The 17,287-nt window shown below is 41.3% G+C and overlaps 2 protein-coding genes across 4 annotated transcripts in view; both read right to left on the reverse strand.

Annotated features, from left to right (window-relative positions):
• mpped1 (metallophosphoesterase domain containing 1) overlaps nucleotides 1-7,340 on the reverse strand; it is a 44,945-nt gene extending 37,605 nt beyond the window's left edge. Inside the window, exons 1-3 of the mRNA XM_047022906.1 lie at nucleotides 7,072-7,340; nucleotides 4,559-5,126; nucleotides 2,422-2,603 (exon numbers count right to left, since the gene is read on the reverse strand). Coding sequence (XP_046878862.1) covers nucleotides 2,422-2,603; nucleotides 4,559-4,731 — 355 coding nt within the window. The 5' untranslated portion in view covers nucleotides 4,732-5,126; nucleotides 7,072-7,340. The remainder of the gene's footprint in view (nucleotides 1-2,421; nucleotides 2,604-4,558; nucleotides 5,127-7,071) is intronic.
• A 1,719-nt stretch (nucleotides 7,341-9,059) lies between these two features.
• The window catches only part of scube1 (signal peptide, CUB domain, EGF-like 1), a 324,611-nt gene continuing 316,383 nt past the window's right edge, over nucleotides 9,060-17,287 (reverse strand). For all 3 annotated transcript variants that reach the window (XM_047022448.1, XM_047022447.1, XM_047022445.1), the window contains 6 exons: nucleotides 17,109-17,276; nucleotides 16,863-17,024; nucleotides 16,324-16,521; nucleotides 12,075-12,227; nucleotides 11,660-11,739; nucleotides 9,060-11,550 (listed from right to left, as the gene is read on the reverse strand). In XM_047022448.1, the coding sequence (XP_046878404.1) occupies nucleotides 11,398-11,550; nucleotides 11,660-11,739; nucleotides 12,075-12,227; nucleotides 16,324-16,521; nucleotides 16,863-17,024; nucleotides 17,109-17,276 (914 nt within the window). In that variant the 3' untranslated portion in view covers nucleotides 9,060-11,397. The remainder of the gene's footprint in view (nucleotides 11,551-11,659; nucleotides 11,740-12,074; nucleotides 12,228-16,323; nucleotides 16,522-16,862; nucleotides 17,025-17,108; nucleotides 17,277-17,287) is intronic.

The raw sequence follows: 17,287 nt of genomic DNA on the forward strand, positions 1-17,287 counted from the left end.
ACTACATCACCTCAAAACCTATTATTTTAACTAATATCAAACATCCAAACATTTGTAGAATTTTCATGGGTGTACTTAAATGTTACAACTGATATTTCTGTATATTTAAAATAAATAGGCATTATGCTTATTATTTATGACGATTGCATGGATTAACAAGCATATGCTGCTGCGCATTTACACTTACAATTCTAAGAGTGTAGTGTAAAATGAAACAGTTCTCTTCTAATTTTCCTTAGTGCAAGAGGGAATTTTGATTGGCTAAATGGCAACCTTACAGAGTTGAAACAGATGCATCAAAACAAGAAACCAAAGAAATTGGGCAGTCCTGTGTAAAAATTGTCCTAACCTATATGACTTGAAAGTGAACGTCCTTCAACTTTTTCCCTTCTAGTGATATTTTTAAGAATTTACTCATATTGCATTTATTCATTATTAGAACCCCCTTTGAAACAAGCTGATTCTAACAATGTTGTCACCAGCAGTATCTCAGCTGGAATCACGATTAAAACAATACCATCTGAAAGTTGAAAATATGCCCCCACAAACGTAAATAAGCTTGAATTTTTTGGGGGGGAAATGGCTAATATAATATAATGGCTAAGTTTACTGGAAGCGATCATTGTCAGTAACAACGCAAAATGCAACCAATTGGTCGCAGTCTAGAGCCCTGCCTGGAGAAGTCAGCTGTGCTCCATTTTGCTCCTAGATTCAGTTAGTAGGTGCATTCGACATGGACTGACTTCATGCAGTACTATAGCCGGCTGCAGGCGGTTTGAAACAGTCTTTTTGTCCGACTTGAGACGGCGCCGAGGCTAGGTCACTGTGACGTAGCCATCAAAGTACCGTGAGATCGATTCGAGAACTGCCGGCTGTGCAGCCGAGCGCATTTTCTCAAGAGCAACTGCACGGGTTCTAATGGAGATACAGCTATTTCATGATTGGCCAGACTCACACACGACAACTTTGACGCGTGTTTTGTAATTATTCTGACACTTTCAGTTTCGCCAATGCTCAAATCCGGACCAAACACTTTAATTGAATTAAAAATGTCTTGAAGGGTTTTAGTCCGCCTCTTCACTAACAGAAAGACTACGTTTAATTATAAATAAAGTAAAGTAAGCAAACAGTGTTTGATCGGCCATGACTGACGTCAAGCAGCAAGCCACGAGAAGCTGGAATGTCTTCACAGAGCCGTCTTTAAATCCTCCCCGACTGCAAACGGCTACTCTCGCGGGTCCTGATGTTCTGCTACAGGTAACTGTGCATTTTTATGACATTGTGACGTTGGTTACGTTAGTGACTTTTGTGACTGTGGCTAGCTGTGGCTTTTCTTACAAGTGTCACGTACAGCGTTACAGTGAGCTACACTGGTTTAAAACTAAAGGTATATAATGATAATTTCACCAACAAATCCTTTACTTGTAATCTAATGTCATAACAAATTCTGAAACAAACATTTATTTGTGAGGCATTTTTATTATTTTAACTGTCATCCAACTGAAGCTAATGTCATGATACTAACGCCTCAGTGAAATAGCAGGCTACTGTTTCCGAAAGTAAATGTATGCTCCTAATAATATCATCGTATATCGTATTGTACATTACATTTCACAATTGTGTTTTTTATCACAATGTTAAATGAGCCTGGCCTTGCCTGTGGTGTTTCTGCAGCTGTCTTGCTGGCAGTTTTAGGTATCTCACAGAAGTTAACAAGTGCACAGTTTTGTGACGTTAGTGACGTTTGTGACTGTGGCTAGCTAGTTAGCCACCGTTAGCTTCACTTTTCACCACAAAAACTTAAATTATACCTAAACCGTCAAGTGAAACCTTCACATGGATACAAGCAACGCAATCGTGACCAAGATTAACATTTTGACACCGACTGTCTATGTAGTGGAAAAATTTAGGGGTGAGTTAGGGTGGGAAAATTAATATGAATAAATAATAATATACATGAAAGGTTATGCCTTGCCAGAGGCAAGCAACACCAAATTAAGACAACAAGAACATATAACCTGAAACCAAGTTTATTTAATCTACTACTAAGTGATTAAAGTTATTAAATAAATTATTCATACCATCCATGGTAATACTATAAAGAGATGTGCAGTATAAATAATGTAGCACTGTCTTCATTTCATACTTAAGGGCCCAGAAGACTGGTTCATATCACGGTCCCTTCCTGCTGCCCAGCCTCTCAGGGAAATGTTTTTTTTCTGGCTACTGTCTGTTCAGACAGCCCTTTAAAAACAGACACAGCACAGCGTCGTACCTGGGTTTTTGTCTGGACAATTCACAAATGCATTTCCAAGGAAATACATGCTGGTTAACAACCTACACGGATCTTGGGGTTGAAATGGACATGTAGGGTGTTCGGTGTGATGTTGTCAAGTGTACAACTGTTCGTTTCTGTCTCACCCAGCCAGTCGTTGAACTTCTTGACCTCGGAAGGGAGGCCCAACTCAGTGAAGTCTCCAGCATGGATGAACACATCTCCGTAGGGCATCTGGATGGCATCAGTGCGTGAGTGTGTGTCAGAGATGCACACAAAGCGCGTGTAACCTGGCGGCTTGGGAGTGTCGTGGGCCAACGGATCAACCCTGGGTGACAGAAAGAGAAGACATCAGATATTTTCTAAAACATACTTACCTTGATAACCAGCTCTGGATACATAAAGGTTTTAAAGGAGACATGAAATGCTGTTTTTGGATGCCTTTATATAGGCCTTAGTGGTCCCCTAATACTGTATCTGAAGTTTTTTTCACGAAATTCAGCTATGGTGCAGAATTATAGCCACTACAAGTAGTCCCACAATCAGCTTTCCTCAGAACGCGCTGTTTCTGTGTCTGTAGCTTTAAATGCTAATGAGGAGGAGAGGGGCGGCAACATGCGCTAATGTTTACAACGGATGTATTGCAATGGCTCGTAGCCCCCGTTGCTGTAAGATGCCTCGAATTTAGCCATTCTCATCTGATCACCCTGGTTTGCAGAGGTGCACACTCAGTCATTTCAATGTGGAGAAAGGCGGATATCGCGAGCCATAACACCAACAGCAGAATGGTTATCCAAATAACAAAGAAGTGTACAACACTCGCGTTACAGCGTTTGTATTCACACACACACTTGATGCCATTTATCTTTACGTTAGCAACAGTAACTCAGCTGTTGGCTGCAAAGCTAATGTTACAGCCACATTCTAAGGGTAGCAAGCTAGGTAACCATATACAGTAAAGCAACAAAATGATATAGCTTTAGTTAACTTACTTGTCCAAGGTTTGTAGCTTGACCAAGGAGATTTAGTAATGATCCAGAATTTAATTTCAGCAAGGCCAGCTTTATGTTGGCTCAAGTTGAGGAAACAGTAGTGGCTGAAATGTTTGGCGCAGACATGCAAAACTTTGGGAAGTTGTGTCGGCGCATTTCCAGCGAAAATAAAATTGAGATATTGGTTGTGCAGAGGCTCGGATGAAGGAATTAAATAAAGATTAGTGCTTGCATTTGTACATCCAAGCACTGAGCAACTGTTGTGCTTCGTTTGTTTGCTCGCCATGATGTCTCTCCAGGAAAAACCGATATCGCACTGCCCTTGCACGCTCAGTGTCTCATGGGCGGGCCAGATGATCTGGGCGGGCAAAGCAGAGAGAGGGGAGGTAACCTTTCTCGTATCTACATCACTTGGAGGAGATTTTCAAACAGAGCGTTTGAGCCTTCATTTTGTCAAAGGCGGAGAAGAACACCCAGGGCTTTGTTTAGACCTATCGAAAATTCTAGCCACTGGGCGACCAAAGGCAGGCTAGGGGAACTCATATTAATGTTAAATAACCTCATTAAATGAAGTTTTCATGTCATGTCTCCTTTAAAAGGAGCTCATCTGTTAAACTTCTAACAGGGTAGACAGTGTTAAAATAGGCTGTAATATATGTATATAACTGTAACACGTTTGAATGTCTACACTGCACCACCTTACAACTTGCATAGAAAGGAAAATTATTTTCTCTCAAAGAGTGAGAAAAATATGGGTCTGAGACCACAATAAATGCACAGCAGCAATGTGAAGGAGAGGAACGGGGAAGAAACAGGGAAGAAGTGTGTTCTCCTATGGGAGTTCTTGTGACTGTATGGCGCTCTGTGGGGTCTCCAGAGGAAAAGTGGACCTGGTGAATAACAGTGGCCCACTTTATAAAGCTCTCCTCCAGGTATGCTACCCAACAAGCCCAGCCTCCCCCAATACATCGCCTTAGTTATATGCCTACACAGTGAGAGACAGCATACAGCAATGAGTGTGAGCAATAGAGGAAGGGGAGGAACAGAGGAAAATGGGAAAAACAGAGAGGAGAAGGGATAATATGAGACTGTGCTGGTGTAGGAAGGAACTCAAGGTGTTAGATGTTGTTTTTGTTTGTGGATAAGTGGGAGAGAGAAAGAAAGACAGAGTGAAGGAGTTCGATGAAATCAAGAAAAAGAGTGAAAGTGAGAGAGTCAGAGGAAAGAGAAAAATATGTAGAATAAAAGACAGAGAGCTGCATGCGATATGTGCATGCACGTCTCCACTTACATGTGCACGTGTGGGGGTTGGAAGCGTCCCTGGTTGATGTTGTAGAACGTGAAAGCCTGGGTGGGGTTTGTGCTGTACTCATCCACCTCTACGGCTGTCCTGCTGCCAGACCTCTGGGCCTGGGACTGCTGCTGTCGTCTCGCCGCCATGATCTCAGATAGGGTGAAGGCCATGACACCAGGGCCACAATGCACACACACTCGAGGCTGGAGCTTGGACTCCTTGAATTTGGTTATTGGAGAAGACTTGCTTCAGGGCCGTCTGGGATACAGGAGGATGGGTTTGTCACCTGTAGTTAATCAGGCATAAGCAGGCTGGTGCTGTGGATGGGTCTGGACACCAGGCAGTACAGGTGAAACCAGGGGAACAGCGGGCTGACCTGGGTTATAATGAGTCAAGGGGCACATCTGGGGCTTCCAATCCCTGGGGAGGGTTAAGGTGAGGTGGGGGGCCTTACTTGGCACTTTTTCTTCAGACACTGGCCCAGTTCTGTATAACTCTGTTGGGCTGCAGCAGAATAGGCATGCCCCCTTCTCCGTCTTTGGATTTGGGCACCACTGACACACACCTGCACAGAGCAGACAGTGAATGAAACAAAGGCTGTTTATCAATTCTAAGAAAGCTAAGAACGTACTTGCATTCTTGAGAAGAGCGTTCTTGCAAGCATCCTTGCAAGACCGCAATTACGGAGAATGAATTGAGATGCGGGGTTCCTTGGCTATTGCGCAATACCCTGGACTCGTTGAAAAGTCGGAGCAAATTTACTAATTAGCCGTTTCATCATTAAAATAAGCACATTTTCAGCGACTACACTGCCCATTTTTCGTCACATTCAGATGCTGATTTTCACGTATCATTTAGCTGAAATATGAATAGTAAAAACTTTAAGTTTGTCCGCCTCTCCTGACATCTTGCAATGACTTCTATGAAATCATATGCGATCAATTGTGTTCATTTGATTGGAACCGTACTTGGCAATGAAATATGACATAAAACAAGTTTGCAAGAACACAAGAACTGAGAGAAACGTGGATTGATAAACAGCCAAAGTCAATTATGCAGAAAAAGAAAACCACAGAAGGAGAGAAAGTGAAAGGATGACAGAGAGATGCAGAGAGATTGATGAATTAGAAATAAAGAAAACAAAGAAAGATATAAAGAGGATGTTCTACCTACCTCTCAGAAGGAGGTGGAAATGGTTAGATGATTGGAGAGTGGCAGGAGAAGGAAGGAGGGAGGTGGAGTGTGCAGATTTCAGGGATGGATATTGGTGCTAGAGTCCTTCTTAACTGGTGTGATGTCAGTGTGCCATCTCATTCCCATTATCACACACACACTCAAACGGCATGTTCCAGTAACATACATACTCAAAGAGTGCATGTGTGTCAGAAAAATGGTATGACTAATAGTTTTGTCTATCCTTGTATCTGTGACAGTAAACAGAGAACACACATTTTGGAACAATGACAGGCCAACTGAAAAAGCCTTCCTGAGCAGGAGATGATATAGTAGAATATATGATTTGTGGGAGGAAGGAAGGTTTAACAAACGGATGGGAGAAGTGCTGATTGATGCACTCTGTTCGTAGGCACGCAGTGGACACACTAATGATTGTGCCAGTTACATTTGCATTTGTACTTCATTCATATTCTCTAGGCTGGACATAGGCTGAAACAGGACATTATATGTAGTTGTACATTAGGCTTAAATATAGATTTGGGTAATCATTTACTTAATGGTAATGCATATTGGTCAAAGTTTTTTTTTAATAATATTGAATAAATAGCCTGCAAAATAATTATATAATATAATATCCAATTATTATAATAAAGTCTATTATAGTTATATAAATATAAATCTATATTTAAAAGTATTTCGCAATGGAAAGTAATTTGGGTGAAATAAAAGGGATGACTATTTGATTTCAGGCCTAAACAATATTACTTTCATATACCCTATAGCTTTAGGATTAGCGAATAGTCCAACTGGAAGAAAGCCTTGCATATTGTTTCACACCGGGAACGTGTTAAAATAGGCCCCTTACTACATCCAGAAACTTTGCATTCCGTTTTCCGTCTGAACATTTCATGATAACCTACGTAATTTTTTTTATACAGCGATAGTTTACCATGCAGACTGGCTCAGAGTTGGTTTTGTTTTTGTTAAGTTCATTATTTATGTTAAATATGAATCCATCTATTAAAAGATAGAGGTAGTAGTCTCCTCTGTCGCCTCTTAAACATCGACACGCAAACAAAAGTAATAAAATAAATAAGTAAATAATATATAAAAGCTTTTATACAATTAAAATACAAATTATATTTAGTTGGCCTATATAGTAATACTTCAACGGCTATAATAATTTACTGAGGCGATAGAGCCTAAAATAGGATACAACATGCCGACATTAGATGACTGAACTGCATTTAAAATGCACCACGCCAATTAAAAACATAGCTTCATCAATCACCCAATAAACAGACAAAAAGACAATTACAGAATAAAAAACCTACCTGGATTACGGTGATCTCCCGGTGTGTTGGGTCGGTGCCTTAGGGAGGAGGTGGTTTTGTAGGTGAAAGGGTGGACTAAGGAGCTCGTGAGTCGCGCTGGTCCGTTTGAACGTGCACCGCGTGTTTTTTTTTGCTGGCTTCCCCCCCTCCTCTTCTGCTCGAGCTTTGAGTCTTTCCGGTTCTCTCTTTTTCTCTCTGATGTGATCTGCTCAAGGCTTTCACCCGACTGTAGATCTCTCCGGATCAACAGTACAATAAGGAAGAGTAGAAGGGGAGGTTGAGAAATACATGTTTTACTTTTAATAACAGTGTGGAGAACAAGGTGTGGAAAACACCAACATCAAGTGACAATTTCCACATCAGCAGATCTAATATCTACTACAATAGTGTAATCAATGCATGCCACTATTTAATTTACCTGTTGATGTCATGATGCATATGCTAATAAGGATCTAGGATATTTGACCCTTGAATTTGAGTTTTATTGTTTTATTATTGTCCTTTTTGCTGCTGACCTCAAATACCACAGACTGTAGATTTTGAACCGTCAATGGTTGAAAAGTATGATGCCTTGAAATGCTTATCTGAACAAAATTTGAAAAATACTTATATTTGTAGAATGGAGAAACAATGGAAAAACAACCAGAATTTCAGAAACAACACTTACTATAATTTACTTTGCTTTGTGCCAGTTAGAGCAATGTAAAAACTGGGTAAGAGCTAGTTTTTGAAGCAGTAGTGGCCTTTACTGTAGATGTGCAAATACGCCATCTGTTGGTTACATCTTGCCATCAAAGTCCCTTATATTAAATTTAATCTACCCAAGGTTGTAATTGCAAACATTTCCAAACTGCTTAATTCTCTGCCTTTATTGTCATGAGTAGGCAATGCCGTAGCCATGGAGTCAACATTGGGGGGGACGAAATCTGCTGGGGTGTTTGAGGGTCCCCCCCTGAAAACCTTTTACGTTTAGTATGATTACATTTCTTATGATAATTTTGGACAACGTGCGTGGTTGCCTGTCATAGTGTAGCACATTTATATTTAATATATATTTTTATATCAATATATTGGGGGGGACATTTTGAACAGATTTTAATGTTGGGGACAGACACACATCTATCCTTCATCTCTTCCTAACTAATGAACTTTAAGCAGAGCAGAAGCAGGAGGAGATGTGAAGATAAAGGGAATGGGGGCTCTGAGTCTTATCTATTTGTCTACCATTCTCATTTGCCTGGAGATCCAAAGGGTTGATATGAAGTCCTATAAAGTTCAAGAAGGAAACTGTGGACGTTCCTGTCAGATACATGACATGGGTGCATAAAATGCTAACCAGGCTTCTCCTACCATTTATAGCACATCAAAGTATGCATATTTTGAACCGTTATAACATTTACATCACCCAGCATATTGTTCTTCAAATGTATGCTATATGTAGAAAAGGGAAGTCCAAACAAGCTAAAATGGGGTGGACATCTTGGTTATGTCATCTAAAAGGGGTGATGTTATTTCTAATGGGGCTCCCAGATTTACTATGCAGATTGTAAAACTTAAAGATAAGGACAACATTAGCACTGCCAGCTAAATTTCTCAGAGCCGTATTTCAGCTCGGTTGCTTCTAACTACCCATGCAGCCATGGAATATTGTGTACACTAACGACTGAGCAAAATGAAAAGATATGTGATATGTTGAATAACTAATTTCATAATTTGCTACACCATATGATATGAATAACTTCCAATTACTATAAACTGGTCTGTTCTGGAAAGGGGTAAAAAGCATGTGTGAGCAGGTGGCCATTACACTAGTTACCACTGCCAGCCATTCAGGCCCAAAGTCCTGTAGCTAAACTTCTAGAGACAGAATGTATCTGCGGAATTTAAATAATAATTTGAACATCAAATTCCATATTTATGAGATAATGTGAGGAAGGGTAGAACAACGAGAAAACAGAAAGATTGAGAAGCATTGTGGAGTAATTTTTCTGCTACTGTTTATTTAAATTGTTATTTACTCGATTTTCATGGACCAAACAATGGCACAGCACTGTTATACAGTTTTGTTCTTTGGGTACAACTGACTAACACAAAAGTTAAAATTATTCCTCTATAAAATGGACTAAAGTACATACATACATTTTTTTTGTTGTCTCTCACTCCCTCACACAAACATACATGACACACATGAACAGGCACCCATACACACTCACAAACACACATTCCTCAATCTCCCATACACAAAAGAATACATTCGCAGGAAAAGTTTATCTCAAATGTTTTGAGCATTTTGTACAGATTATCATCAGAACACTCTTGATTACTGGTAATGCAGGCAGACAGTCATCTCTACCTCAGTGGCAGCCATTTTGAGTGGACTGGGACAAACACTCATACCTCGGCCGAGAGACAATTTTTTTTACTGAACTAAAAACAATGTTATGAATGTAGGTCAGTGAAAACCAAGTTCTTAGGATAATGAAACGACAATACGAGTTGGAACAAGAGATGGATCATTTCAGGGATCAGACACTACTTTGCATCATTGTGTTCCTCAATTACATACTGCGACAGAGGCCCTTTGTATATGACCTCTGGGTTAGAGAATACAAGCCATATATATTTATTACTACCCTTGTGCCCAGCACAAAGAGTTAATGTTTTTATAACCGGGTTATAACACTGTAATATGTTTGTAATAAGATGATAATAGGTGCAAACACTGACTGTCGGGGCAATTTACGTGGACAGTTTGTTTTTATGTTGTTCTTTATTAGTAAGCATTTACTGGCTACCCATAGCAGCTGTAAATGTTATGTATATACAGACACTCTTTTCAATTGTTAGCTGGTTCTCTCATACAGAGCTAATCCCAGGTGACTGTACCTCCGTCACTACATTCACTAATTAACCTCATATTCTACAATCCAGTCACACAATACATCTCAGCTTCCATCCCATTGTGTAGAAATGACGTTAATCTTCAATATGATATTTTGAACTGATTGGTTATAAAAACGATAGTATGGAGGTGAATGATGCTTGTTAGGTTGGGTTATATTGAAACAGAAATATACTGTACATCTCTCTCCTTTTCAGTGACAGGAAGCATGTGTGAAGGAGAGATGGTCAAGAAAAGGGGTTCATTGTTAAAGGCAGGTATTTGGGTTTTGTGTGCTTAGTGCCATCATACAAGAAGCCTTTCATTGTATGCCCCTTCTCTCTGGCAGCAAGTCAAAAGCATCTTAAAGGAATGAGACAGGGCTTGGGAAGGGAGCCACTGTGTGTCATTACCCTTTAAATGATACATGTGCATGTGTGTACTCAAGTTTACCAAGGAGTCATGATAACTGACATTTGGACAGATTTGTGTTTTTCTTCTCCGCAAATAACATGTTAAATTTCTATACAACACAGGACAAAAGAAAATGTAACTTAGATTTCTTTTCTCTACAGTTTACAATATACAATTCAAGTGCAATTAAAGTTCCAAATATTAGTTACATCACATACATTTCTCTCTAGTAACGCCTGTTGCTTGCAGGTAATTTTACTTTATATATCTTGTTTTTAAGATCTGCAATACAGCCTTATTATTCTCTTTCGACTAAGTTTAGTTTGTATCGGTGCTCTTCAGGATGAATCATTAGTTGATGTGGAATGGTCTGAAACTCAAGCCAATTTCCTTTGTCTAAAATAACTTTTAAATGCACCAATTCTTTCAGTTTGTGCACATCAGGGATATATATACATATCCCTGATGTGCACGAGTATACTGAGTATAAAAGCATGAGTATAAAAGATATACTGTATATATACTGTATATATTTTATACATATCTTTTACAATACAGTATATCTATCTATATGATGCATCCATGTACTTGTTTGTGAATAATTGTTTTGAACACTTGTATGCACTTGCATATGTTTAAACAAATAAAAACGTACATAGGTGCATACACACCTAAACACACATTCCACGTGGTTTGAGTGCCTGTACTGTATGTACGGTAAATGCACATACATCAGACATCCATGATGTGGGCTTTTGCAAGTTCTAACACATAAATATCTCAAAACAACAACAAAATAAAACGGGTGTGTACTGTTAGAATAAAAACGAGGATGGTAGGAACAAAAGGTGTTAGGAAAGTTGGGCAAACATTAGGGTGTTTAGTATTGTTCAGGGGGGCACTAATGTTTGCCAAGGAGGACTGAGGGGCAGAAATAGAGGTACAAGGGCTGAAGTCAAAGGTTGGGGTGTATGGAAAAGAGTCATTGAGTAGTTACAGGGTAAAGAGGTGAGACACGGGGGAGTCCCAGTCTATTTGTACGGCCGTAGGAACCTGGTGACTTTGGAGCGGAGCAGTTTGATGAAGGATCGGGGAAACATCTCTTTGGACTCCTGTGCTGTGTACCTGAAGTAGTTCTGGGGGTGGGCCAGCACATCGAACAGGGCCTTTATCAGCTTCTTATCCTTCAGGGAGGCACAAGAGAAGGGGGTTGGGGCAGACGTCAAAACATGGTGGGGTAGGATACAGGAAGTGGTAAAGAAAGCAGATCCCAGTCAGGGAAAGGCCACTTACTTTCAGGATCTCCTGGTGGTTCTCTGAGGCGTAGAGGCGCCCGTCTCGTACAATGTCTTCTATCAGTTGCTGGTAGTCCTCTGTAACGCAACACAGTGTTGACAAACACAAACAAGGTGGTCACACAGGGGGGACACAATTTGTCACACACTTTTACCCACAGCAACAAAGACAGAGAAAGACAGTATTTGGTTGGCTACTTTAATGTATACATAAACATGAGGATGTAAAACCTAACCTAAAAAAGTGCAGTTCAAAAACACAGCACTGCCAGTCATTTGATGGTGCTGCCATTTTTTTATGTCCTATCTCAGCTCTCAAAAAAGTTTGGATGCTGTACTTTGGTAAACTATCCCCAGTATGTATGAGCAGTCTCAAGAAATGTGAGTTTTTATGAAAAAAAGAAATTGCTGACCATCGTAGGTGACGTAGGGGACCTGGAAGCCCTTGCCACTGTTCATCTCGTTGGACTTGAACTGAATCCACAGCTTGCGGGAGCGTGAGGTGAAGGCGATGGGCCTCTCGTACGTCTGGCACGTCTCATAGGTGGTGATGGAGGTGGGAAGGGCTGGAAGGAAGGAGAAGAGTGGGAGGGTATAGGAGGTAGTCAATGTTCCCTCTAAGCTGCGTGCCTGCGTGACCGCGCAGACCAGTTGAAGGACCCACGCACTAGATTTTCCAGACCGCGCACAAAATAAAATCAGTATTTATTTTTTAATAAACTATTACTTTTTATAAACTTATTTTATAAAACAACTATATGTTCAGTTGATCGGCGAAATGCGGCAAAGCCCACTTCATACATTTCAATGTCACTCTAGACTACACACAAGCTTTTAACAAAACAACGACCCTGGCGCTCTGCTCAAGCTTTGACTGGCAACTAAATCAGAAACGTTACCTTTACAGGCCAAGGGCATAGGTTTGCATAGGGTCCATAGGGACTAGTCACAACCAAAATTAGGGAGAGATACAATCATCCCCACAAATATTTTGTTAATTTTCAACAACAAAAATTAATTATTATCTTTAATATATTCGTCACCGAGAAAAGTGAAAAATACATTTCCAAGTTAAACAATACGCCCTCGATCCTGCGAGACAAGATGATGTTATTTAATTGGCTGAAGTGGCAGGCAGAGTCAGAAACACTTAGTGAATCGTGACTTGCAGAAAGAGAGCTGGCAGTACGCCAGGAAATAATAAAGCCTCATATTGATATTTCGTTTGGTCTCAGCATTGATAGTTTTGACCCTTGTGTGCTTTGTAGATAGGAAAATGTCACCCAAAAAGAAGAGAGATATCAGAAGTTTTTTCACCACCCAGAGAGTAAGTAGCTATCAAGATGGTTGTTGTTAGTTACATTTATTCATTTAGCAGACGCTTTTATCCAAAGCGAATTCCAAGAGAGAGCTTTCCACCACTGGGGGGCCAGACAGAAGAAGAGCTTGTCTTGAGACCGGGTGGTCTTGAGCGGTGGGACCAACAGGCGGTTGTCTAAAGAAGACCGTAGGTGGCGGGTGGGGTGTAAGGCTGCAGGAGAGACTTGATGTAGTCGGGTGCAGTCCCGTTCACTGCTCGGAATGTCAGTACCAGGGTCTTGAATCTGATACGGGCCATGATGGGTAGCCAGTGGAGAGAGATGAGGAGCGGGGTAACATGGGAGTGTCTGGGTAGATTGTAGACCAGACGGGCCACTGCGTTCTGAATCCTCTGAAGAGGAAAGGCTGCGCATGCTGGGAGACTAGCAAGCAGCGAGTTGCAGTAGTCCAACTTGGAGAGGACAAGTGCTTGGACTAGCAGCTGGGTGGAGTGCTCAGACAGGTATCTCCTGATCTTCCGGATGTTGTAGAGGGTGAATCTACACGACCGGGAGACTGCAGCAATGTGGGCCGTGAGGGAGAGCTTGTCATCCATGGTAACCCCAAGGTTCCTGGCAAAGGATGAAGGGGTCACCGTCGCAGATCCCAGGGTGATTGAAAGATTGTGGGAGATGGCGGGTTAGCTAGTAGGTTAGCTAGTAGTAGGTTAGCTAGTAGGATGGCGGGTTAGCTAGTTGCACTACACACACAGTGCAAACCTGCTAGCCTTACACCGACACCCATTCTACAATGGAAACATGTTTTGAAAGTTGTTAGTGTAGTAGAGCATGTAACTTTTGCTTGTATTAAATATATCCCTTGCGTCTGCAATCTTTCGACCAGTGTGTTAGCAGCAGCTTGTCTTGTTGAAGCCAGAGGGATAAAGCTAACCTTCCTACATAATGGGACCGTGCTAATTTACCCTAGTACCAGCAGGCTAGCAACTCAAAAGTGATATTAACTGGTAATAAGTAGGCCTATATGATCCCTTGGATAGTCATATGCCTATTCTTGTAATCTCGACCTATGTCAGCAGTCAATTAAGCATGGTTAGCGTCTGTATTACATTTATGAATTACTGTGCAGGAAAAACAGCACCCTGAAGATACAGATGCAGAGCAGGTTGGTGATGAATCAGCATTAGGGGTGAAGGTGAGAAGTTGAATTGTCCATTTTGGTAAATATTGCATTCAATTGCAGTTTTATAAGGGATGTTTAGAGAATGTTACCCATGAATTTTATCATTCACACGTATACTTGTAGATAGTAAAAGGTGCTATAAATTGGGATGCCCAAATGTAGCTCTATAAAACCTGAACCAACTACCTAGTAGTCAGCCTTTGGTGTTAAGCTAGGGTTAATAAAGGTATGACTACAGAATCATGTGACAAGCAGGCGCTGGACACTGGGACAAGAGAAAAGTAAAAGCACAATAACAATGTTTGAGTCTTATTGGTGTATAAACAGAGAATCGGAGCACAGAGTTTTCTTGTTATTAAACCATTGAAAAGGCGCTCGCTCCCTTTTTGTTACCTGTAATCACCATAATCCAGAGAATTCTGAACAAGGGGTGTCTGTCAGTATTATTAGTATTAGTGTCTGTATACAGTGCCCTCCAAAAGTATTGGAACAGTGAGGCGAATTCCTTTATTTTTGCTGTAGACTGAAAACATTTGGGCTTGACATCAAATAATGAACGTGAGACCAGAGATCAACGTTTCAGCTTTTATTTCCAGGTATTTACATCAGGATCTGATGCACAACTAAGAAAATATCACATTTTGTTTGAATCCACCCATTTGTCATGTGATCAAAAGTATTGGAACAGATATACTTAAAACATATTTAAGTGAATAAGACTTAATATTTAGTTGCAAATCCTTTGCTTTCAATAACTGCAGCAAGTCTGTGACCCATTGACGTCACCAAACTTTTGCATTCTTCCTTTTTGATGCTTTCCCAGGCTTTCACTGCAGCCTCTTTCAGTTGTTGTTTGTTTTGTGGGGTTCCTCCCTTCAGTCTCCTCTTAAGCAGGTAAAATGCATGCTCTATAGGGTTTAAGTCTGGAGATTGACTTGACCAGTCTAATACCTTCCATTTCTTGCCCCTGATGAACTCCTTTGTTGTTTTGGCAGTGTGTTTTGGGTCGTTATCTTGCTGCATGATGAAGGCTCTGCCAATCAGTTTGGTTGCATCTTTCCTTAAATTGGCAGACAAAATGTTTCTGTAGACTTCCGAGTTCATTTTGCTGCTGCCATCATGTGTTACATCCTCAATGAAGATTAATGAGCCCGTCCCAGAAGAAGCCATGCAAGCCCAAGCCATGACATTACCTCCACCGTGTTTCACAGATGAGCTTGTGTGTTTGGGATCATGAGCAGTTCCTTTCTTTCTCCAAACTTTAACCTTTCCATCACTTTGGTAAAAGTTAATCTTTGTCTCATCAGTCCATAAAACTTTGTCCCAGAATTTTTGAGGTTCATCTCTGTACTTTTTGGCAAATTCCAGCCTGGCCTTCCTATTCTTCTTGCTAATGAGTGGTTTGCATCTTCTGGTGTAGCCCTTGTACTTTTGTTCATGAAGTCTTCTGCGAACAGTAGATAGTGATACCTTCACTCCTGCCATCTGGAGGTTGTTGCTGATCTCACTAACAGTTGTTTTAGGGTCTTTCTTTACAGCTCTCACAATGTTTCTGTCATCAACTGCTGATGTTTTCCTTGGTCTACCTGTTCGACGTCTGTTACTTAGTACACCAGTAGTTTTCTTCTTCTTCAGGACATTCCAAATGGTTGTACTGGCTATGGCCAATGTTTCTGCAATGGCTCTGATTGATTTTCCATCTTCTCTAAGACTCACAATTGCTTGTTTTTCACCCAAAGACAGCGCTCTGGTTTTCATGTTGTTTTCACCTCTGAATACAGTCTGCATAGACAAAACCTATCTTACCCAATCTGAACCTGAGTGTAGACATTCAGTGGTATTTATTGATTGAATAATGTATGTAATAGGACACACCTGGGCAACAAAACACACCTGTCAGTCACATGTTCCAATACTTTTGCTCACGTGACAAATGGGTGGGTTCGAACAAAAAGGTGATATTTTCTAATTTGTGCATCAGATCCTGATGTAAATACCTGGAAATGAAAGCTGAAACGTTGATCTCTGGTTTCACATTCATCGTTTGATGTCAAGCCCAAATGTTTTCAGTCTACAGCAAAAATAAAGGAATTGGCCTCACTGTTCCAATACTTTTGGAGGGCACTGTATGTGTACGTGTGGTGTGGGGGGGGGCACACATACCACTCTTCCTCATCACCAACACATCGCCACACTCGTCCTCCATGGGGAGGAATATCTCTGGCACCACGATTAGGATGCGTCTCTTGTGGGGGGGGTTAATGGTCCAGATGCAGTCCACGTTGGAGGGGTAGTCCCCAGGGTAGTTGGGGGACTCAATGTAACCTGTGTAGTCACCAAGCTCCCCCCCGCACACCTGGTCTAAGACAGAGACAAATTAGGTGAGTGGGGGCTGCACACCAGAATAAAGGGTTGGAAATTTGAAGCATAGATCAAAGTAAAGTGGTAACACTCACAATATAAATGTAATATCTCTGTATCACAATATGATGATCATTTGCTTTTTAAAATCTGTTCAGTGGATGAAATCAATCTGTACCTTCTCTTTCATTGATCTTTTATGGATTTCTGAAAATGTTTACAGTATGTCGTTCCTTGTTATCACTTTTCAATCAGCCCAGTGCAAAATAATGCAGCCCATGACAATGTGATGTTACACTGCTCTGATAGAGCAGAGGGGGGCTCTTTCATGGGGGTCTTACTCTTGCAGTGGGACACATTGGTGGCACCATCAAAGTCTGTGGTGGTGTTGCCAGGGCAGGTGATGCAATAGTTCTGTCCGAACTCAGACTGGTAAGTTCCCGCTGGGCAGCGGATGCAGCGATGGGTGCTGGAGTTGTAGTGGTGCCCGGGGGCACAGTGAACTAAAGGGATATGCAAGAAAGATGGTCACGCACACACACACACATACACACACACACACACATACAACGCACTGTCAGCCCTACCTTTGGCCTCACAGTCCTTGAAAGCGATGGAGCCCTCGTACTTGGTCATGAGGCCTCCTCCGCAGGGAAAACAGAGCACGCGACCAGGCTCTGGCTGAAAGGTGCCCAGAAGGCATGGCTGGCATGGACGGAAACCGTCAGATGAATACTGACCCGCTGGGCACTGACCTGGGAGATGG

The sequence above is a fragment of the Hypomesus transpacificus genome, chromosome 7 (assembly GCF_021917145.1).
Source record: "Hypomesus transpacificus isolate Combined female chromosome 7, fHypTra1, whole genome shotgun sequence".
Lineage (NCBI taxonomy): Eukaryota > Metazoa > Chordata > Actinopteri > Osmeriformes > Osmeridae > Hypomesus > Hypomesus transpacificus.